Source organism: Populus nigra, chromosome 3, assembly GCF_951802175.1.
Source record: "Populus nigra chromosome 3, ddPopNigr1.1, whole genome shotgun sequence".
NCBI classification, from domain to species: Eukaryota; Viridiplantae; Streptophyta; class Magnoliopsida; order Malpighiales; family Salicaceae; genus Populus; species Populus nigra.
In genome coordinates this window covers 3,874,227-3,881,584 of record NC_084854.1, presented here as the reverse complement: position 1 = coordinate 3,881,584, position 7,358 = coordinate 3,874,227, and the positions used below count along the sequence as shown (strand labels likewise).

At 32.0% G+C, this 7,358-nt stretch overlaps 1 protein-coding gene across 2 annotated transcripts; it reads right to left on the bottom strand.

Annotated features, from left to right (window-relative positions):
- LOC133690115 (uncharacterized) lies at positions 1-4,170 on the bottom strand. 2 transcript variants are annotated; one of them, XM_062110306.1, is made up of 5 exons: positions 3,250-4,170; positions 2,505-2,560; positions 1,448-1,614; positions 1,212-1,363; positions 1-861 (listed from the first exon to the last, which is right to left on the bottom strand). In XM_062110306.1, exons 1-5 carry the CDS (start codon positions 3,998-4,000, stop codon positions 398-400), a joined length of 1,590 nt encoding a protein of 529 aa, XP_061966290.1. In that variant the 5' UTR covers positions 4,001-4,170; the 3' UTR covers positions 1-397. The 2 variants fall into 2 exon arrangements, with proteins under 2 accessions (XP_061966290.1, XP_061966291.1); XM_062110307.1 differs by having other exon boundaries at positions 2,505-2,557.
- Between the last annotated feature and the right edge of the window lie 3,188 nt (positions 4,171-7,358).

The following is a 7,358-nucleotide window of genomic DNA, read 5'->3' as shown; positions in this document are numbered from 1 at the left end:
AAACCAAAGAAAAAGGGAATTTAAATGGAGAAAAATATCTAGAAATACAAGATAACCATGAATGACTACCGTCATGGAAGCCTGCACTATTACCAGGCTTATATAGTGCTTAGCCGACTTTAATTCCAGTTTCAATGTTTGCAAGAAGATAATATCCTAGCATATATACTTTTATGAGCATCTATTGATACATGGAGGCATAAATCTAAAACCCGCAGACAAATTTAATGCAGAAATTTTGGCCTCTGAGCGTCCATCAGCAGGAGGAAAAGATAGCACAATCCAAGAGCTGCAAGTCATGCCGCAAAGACAAAAGTTCTCATTCCATCATCTACTCGCAAAGAACTGCCACTGTGGTTAGCCTGTCCACTGTTCTCAGCTGCTGCCTCAGTCAAGCTTATTGCTCCATAGACACTGCATTTTCAACAGACAACGGATTGTATACCTCACTCCCATTGCAAAAACCACCACCATCACACAATGGCCAAACCTTCTCCTCCTTTGTTAACTTGTCACCAAGCTGACATTTGAAAAACTTAACTCGTTTATCCCCTTCGTCGTTTCTTCCTTCTTTGCGTTTCCTTATACCATCAGTTTCCGTCAATCTCATCAATCCAGGAGCACCAAGGAGCATAGCGTCCGCAGAATCAACCATCTCTAGATCACCATCTACTTTATCTTCAGCTTTAAGCTCCTTACCAGGGTAAAAAAAGTGATTTTCATTCAAATTCTTGCCACCTGACTTATCAACCAAAAGCTCACACTCTGTTCTTGATTTACAAATAATGGCCTTTGCATATATCTTGGAGATGCCACTATCGAACACCCTTGAACCTTCATCCTCAACAATAAGTAGCCACTCTGGAAATTAGTAAACTCAAAAAATTAGAGAATTTAATAAAAATGTCGTAAAGCATCTTGAAATAGAAAAGAACTGCAAAGTCGACAGCCCCTTTCTAAGTAGCTCCTACCAAAATTTTCCAGTTAGCAATGACAGTGGGACACGTTTCAGAACAGAAGGCGCTCACAGTGTACCAAGGACAGCTGATCAAGAAATCTAATGCTCCAGTTAAACAATCATACAGCAGAAGCCTCTCCGTGTCATAACATGCTTGCTGAGAATCATAACTAGACAAGAAAAGGTGCAAAAGGTCCTAAAACCCTGACATATGAGGAAAAAACAAGGAGACAGAGGTAACAAAGGAACTCACTGATGACAGCAACAGGAGTGAAAATATCCGGTGCGTTTGTTTTACTCTGCACACCAGGCTGGCTCATAACCCACTTGATCAAATGGGAGAGTAAGAAAGATTCAGAGAAGGCTTGCAAATAAGAAATGACTTTTGTCCGGTCCCCATTTTCCCTACAGCAAATAAGATTACGAGGTGGATCAAAGAAGAGGTGCTAATAAACTATTGCCTCACAACTACAATTTATTGTCTCATACCTGACAAATCGTATGGCATTGTCAGCAACAAACAACCATGTCAGAGCAAGATTTTTCAATTGTACACCAGGTGGCTCAATCCCTTTTTGAGGGATAGAGAAGGAATATGACATCGTTATCACAACATCATACAAGACTTCTCGTAAAATGACCTCATCTTTGGGATTCTGAGAGAACACAAAAAAAAAGGAACATACAGTGAATTAAAACCAGATGCATGTTTCATTCACTGGGGGAAGTTGATGGCAGATGGACTCTTTCAATTCAATACGGCTAGCCAAATGACATGTGACGAAAACTAACTATCAAATCACAAAACTAAAGGGTCTCATACCTTCCATATTACATGCCTATATTGAGTCCTTAGTATCTTCATTACATGGAAACATAGAAAATGCACTAGGAATGAGTTCTGGAGGTACATTGTAGTCATGAAATGCAACATGTCAGCTAAGGTTTGATCAATATAAATATGAGCCAGGATTATGCACGATCTTTTAGGCTTAAACCACCCTTGAATTGAATAAAGCTGAACAAGTCAACTTATGGCTTAAGCTAGCTATGGCTCACATATTTTTGAGGTATACAGTTGACTTTGGCACATGAATTACTTGTACGCAGCATGTTATATTATACTTACTATGAGTTGTTATATCTTACATGAGTACCAGGCGAGGGAATGCAAGTCCCATGCATTTATAATCCCATACTCATGTTTTGCTGCATTCTGTACCAGTTAGAGAAAAAAAAATGGCCCTATATTCCATTCTAAAAGATTTTCTATAGTGTACAGCATGTAGTTTAGATATTGCAAAATGCCTACAGGAATAACAAAAGGTTCTTCACAGGCTATTCCTATAATAGAAGCTACAAAAATGGTGAGGGCAACCCCTTTGATGTCAAGTCCAGGAGAATCCCATATTAGCTACATATCACAACGCATACGGGTTCTAGGAAAGACAAAGGCAACCCTCCACCATAGCCCAAACATTGGATAAAAAAAAATGGTTAAGACAGCTTTACCATGGTTAACTACAGCAAGGGTAACAACACTTACCAGCATTGCATTGACAGGTAAAACTGGCTCCAGCAGCATCCTGAGCAGGATATCTGCTAACAAAAACAATCCTTAAGGAACTCAAGGATCAATCGAAAAAATGAAAAAATAAAAATAAATATATATATATATAGAACGACAAAAAAACGCGCAATCACTTCAATGGCTTTAAGTTTTACTGCCTCATTTTTTTTTCTTTGTTTAAATACTTTTGCATCTCATAAAATAGAAACATAACTTCACAAAACAAAATAGCTTAGAAATTACACAGTTTAAGGCCCGGGTCAGGGTTAGACGGGTTAACCAATGTCAATCAATTTTTTTAAAAAGGTCAAAAGGATTTAATTTTGAAAATTTTTTTATAAAAAACTCAATCAAGTTTTTGACTAGGTAAGCCAAGTCACGGGTTGCCCCGCCATGTTGGACGGGTCAAACCAAGTCAACTCCAGGTTGACTTTTTCTTACACCCAGCCCAAGCCGGGCGGCCAAGTCCCGGCTAGGTTTAACAACAATGGATTTCACATTAGCTTGCAAAATATCCCCTGGGAAGACAAGTCCAAAATCTAAATGTGAAAGAACTCCTTGAGACATCATTTCACCATTGCTAATGCTGAAAATTTAGATAAATATACAACATGCCACGATCTACATATTTCATAAATGTAAGCATAACAATACTGCCAATGAACAAATTCAATGATCAACAAAACCTGATAAAATCTAAATAACAGAAATCCATTCTCACCGACAAAATAATAACTCCGAAAAGCACTTATCATCTGAGCCGCGCAGTTAAGCAATTCTTTGTCCAGCTCTACTCTTGAAATCCCACACCCAAACTTCAAGCACAACCTCAACAAAAAAGCCTCACACGTGACTACCCCAGCCAAGTACCCAACTCCAAAACCCTCACTTACCATTCCTTCGCGTACTCCATCGCTAACAACCGGACAAAACAACCTCAAATCCTCCCCAAATTTACAGTCACCCCCAATTTTCCCAACCATCCACACGCGCACTAGCTCCCTGTAACACGAAACTAAATCCCCAAACCCTTCATGTTCATCAGAATTATCAGCACAGTTAATGCTAACATAACAGATGATCCCTTCAGTTAAACTCTCAATCTCTTCTCTCAAATCCTTTTTACCACTCACTGCAGTAAACAGCTCGTGAATAACCGGAGCGAGTACGGCAATTTTTCTAACCGCATTGCATGAGGAAGAGCAGGAAACAAGTAACTGAAATAGGTCCTTAACTAATAAGACTTGCTTTGAAGTGTCAGTAAATTTTGTGGAGTGAAAAGTTAAAGCGGAGTAAAACCAGACGATTTCTAGGGGTGGGTCGGGTAAATTGTGGAGAAAACGAGAGAAGATTGAGGTGAAATTTGAAAAATCAGTTGCACCGTTTTGGTGTTCAATTAAGAACCTGTGGATTGATTCTTTCAGGAGCGGTTGGAGAGAGTTGGAATTTGAATTTGGGGAGTGTTGGTTCATGATGAGTGGTGGTTTTTTGCAGTTGAAAGGGATGCGTTTTGGTGAAATGGGAGAGAAACCCTAGGTATGCGGAGTGGTGTGGGAAGCGGAAAAGAAGAGGGAAGTTATTCGGGGCGTTTGGAGACTCGGCCACATTTTGATTTTGAATCTGTCGGTTTTAGCAGTCAAATTAACAAAAACTAGACTTCAGCTGAAATCAGTGTTCACGCTCTCACGAATCACCGTTGGATGTTTTTTAAAATTCTCAATTTGATTGTTCAACTTTTTCTTTATATAAATGAGTTCTTTTTTTTTAATGTAAAGAAAGAGAATTAAAGTGAAAAGGAGGGTAAATATGGGTGGAGTATTTAAATTTGTTTGTGAAATATATTTTAGTGTTTTATTTTATTTTATTTTTGTTATAAGGTGACCTGGTTCTGTATTTTAAAAAATATATATTTTAATGTTCAATTTTATTTTTTTATTTTTCAATTATTTTTTTATGGAATATGAGAGAAGAGTTGACTTGTTATGGTAAAAAAAAAAAAAATTTGTTGGTACCGATCTCGACTATTAAACATGTTAAGATTGGTATTAACCTATCCTACTAGATAAAGGAGTTTTTGTAGTGGTTGTTTTAAAAAAACTAAATCTATGTCAATGATGCCATATTTTTTTATTTTGATTTAGTGATTTGAACTATTTTTTGGGTTTGTTAGATTGATAGGTTGGTTTAAGCCTTTAAGAGTGTTTGTAGAGTATTTTATGGTTGAATGTAAACAATTTGTAGGCCTGATTTTTAACCATCACAATGATGGTTAGATTTTATACTGGCAAAAACAAGTTGTTTGTTATAGCAGATAACGTGCCATCTATTTGTTTTTTAAAAAAAAAAGAGAGAATGACAGATTGTCTGTCCTTTTAAAAAAAATATCAAACTTATGTGTTTGAGTTTTTCTTTTATTGGTATTTTTTTGTTCAATTAATACCTTATATTGATGTCTTTTAAAAGTTTTTTTTTAAAATTAATATCCCTTCTATGTTTTTTTTTGGCTTATTTAGACTTTTTTAATTAATGATTATTTTTTAATTATATTGGGTGTCTTTAATTTTTCATGAGGTTAATATGATCCATCTGCAATTTATATATATATATATATATATATATATATATATATATGATCCATCTACAATTTTTATACATTAATTTTTTAATATTTTTAATATATGCAGTCTGGTATTTTTTTCTTTTATTTTATTCAATAAATTTTATACGTGAATCAATTTCTATTACAATTTGATTTTAATAAACAAACTCATTAAACACAACCGAATAAATAATTTATGTTGCGCTATTAAATATCTTAATCTATAATTATCTCATAAGTTTTGCAATTTTATTTTTATTTAAAGTCTATTTCTTTTTTTATCGAATTATTCTAACCTCATGATCTATGAAACTGGATAAATACATAATCTTATCATATTTTATGTCCAGATTACAAACTTTGCATGTTTACTTAGCTTTGCTTGGAGTAATATTCATTTATTTTTTTGTTATTGCATCCTCATTTTTATAGTATTATTAAGTTAATCAAAATTTATTTTAATTATTAAATTTTCTCACTTTTTAAAGACATTATTATTTCTAAAATAAATTTTAGTTAAAAAACATTTGATTCGGTCTGCGGCGTAGCGTTGTTCACCACTTTAGTTATATACTAGACGTCAAAATCTTTTGTTCCCTTCATGTTTTACATACGAGATAATAAAAAGACTTAAATAACACCAGTTTAAATACCTTTTAAACTGAACAGTCAATTTTAAGTTTCTTCTGTGAGATTAATTTTAAATCTCGGAAATAAAATTTAATATCATAGTTTTAATTTTCTATTTTAAAAAATTGGTTTAATTTTAAAAATAATATTTTAAGGCTAGTGGTGTTTTTTTAGACGAGGAATGGGTGGTATTTAAAGCTGCAAGTTTTTTAATTTAAAATCAAAATTTATTGATGAAGGATTAAAATAATATTATTAAATTATTTTTTTAAATTAATTCTATAAAAAATAAAAGTAATCAGATTGATGTTATTTAGAGATATCAATAATAAAATTGAGAATATATGTTTGGTACTTTGTTGTAATCTTTATAAATTTATTGTCTCTAATAATGTGCCCGCGTGCGTGCGTGCATGCATGGGGATATCAGTTAAAATTCTCTTAAAAAAAAAATTGTTACATTTTTTTCTTATGGATAGGGTCATGCAGTCCATGATCAATGATTAGATAAAAAGAGGAGGCCGTCACCACTGCAAAAACAAAATGCAATCTCATAAATTTAAATGTTATGATTTATTAAGTTTAAGAGTGGGGTAGAAATTGTTTATTTTTTATTGAAAATGTATTAAAATTTTATTTTTATTTTTAAAATTTTATTTTTAACATTAATACATTAAAATGATAAAAGAATTAAAACTTATAAAAATTAAAAAATATGGTTGGATCATAACTATAAACAAGACCCTAGCATTAGATCGCAAGATGACTATTGATTTTTCTATCTCATAAATTCTTTTTTCCTCTTATTAAGCATTGTCATTAACATGTGGGGTAATTATTGTTCACTCTCGTTCATTTCACTATGAACTACATAATAATTTAAAATATATTTTTTTTTGTATTTTTATCTTTTGTTATCATTTAAAATTTTTATTTTTATTTATTTTATCTTTTAATATTGGAGGGATTAAGAATTAAGTTTTATAATTTTTTTATAATTTTATATTTTTATAGGGTTAAAATAGTTTACAGATTTATTAGAATAACCAAAGTTGTTGTCTCAATTTATGAGTTTGATTGGTTGTTTTTTTTTTAATTGAACTTAATTTTATTATTATCTATTGTTTTTTTAATATAAGAAGATCACTTCTCTTTTATTTTTTATTTTATAAAAACTGTTATTTTACTGAAAAAAATATTTTTATTTTAGAATTTTTGTTTTTTATTTTAGGTTTTTCATTATTTATGAAAACCTTTGATCTTGGACACTTGTTAGCTTACGAGCGTGTCGTGTATCTTAAACTAGAAATATACCGAGGTAATAAAATATATTTAGTGTTTTAAAATAAATTATAGTATATAGATATATTAAATTGAATCGATATAATACAGATAATTTAGTGCTTTAACTTTTCATATTAGATGTTTATTTTTTATTAGTTTTCCAACAAAATCCAGCAATATAATAAGTTATATCGAGTTTAATGTAATTGCTAACATATAAAAGTTTAAATAGGTGGAACACAGAGTGATGAATGCTACTAGAATATGTTCGTTAAAAAATAAAGAAATAAAAACCAGAACAGGAAGCAGAATCACAA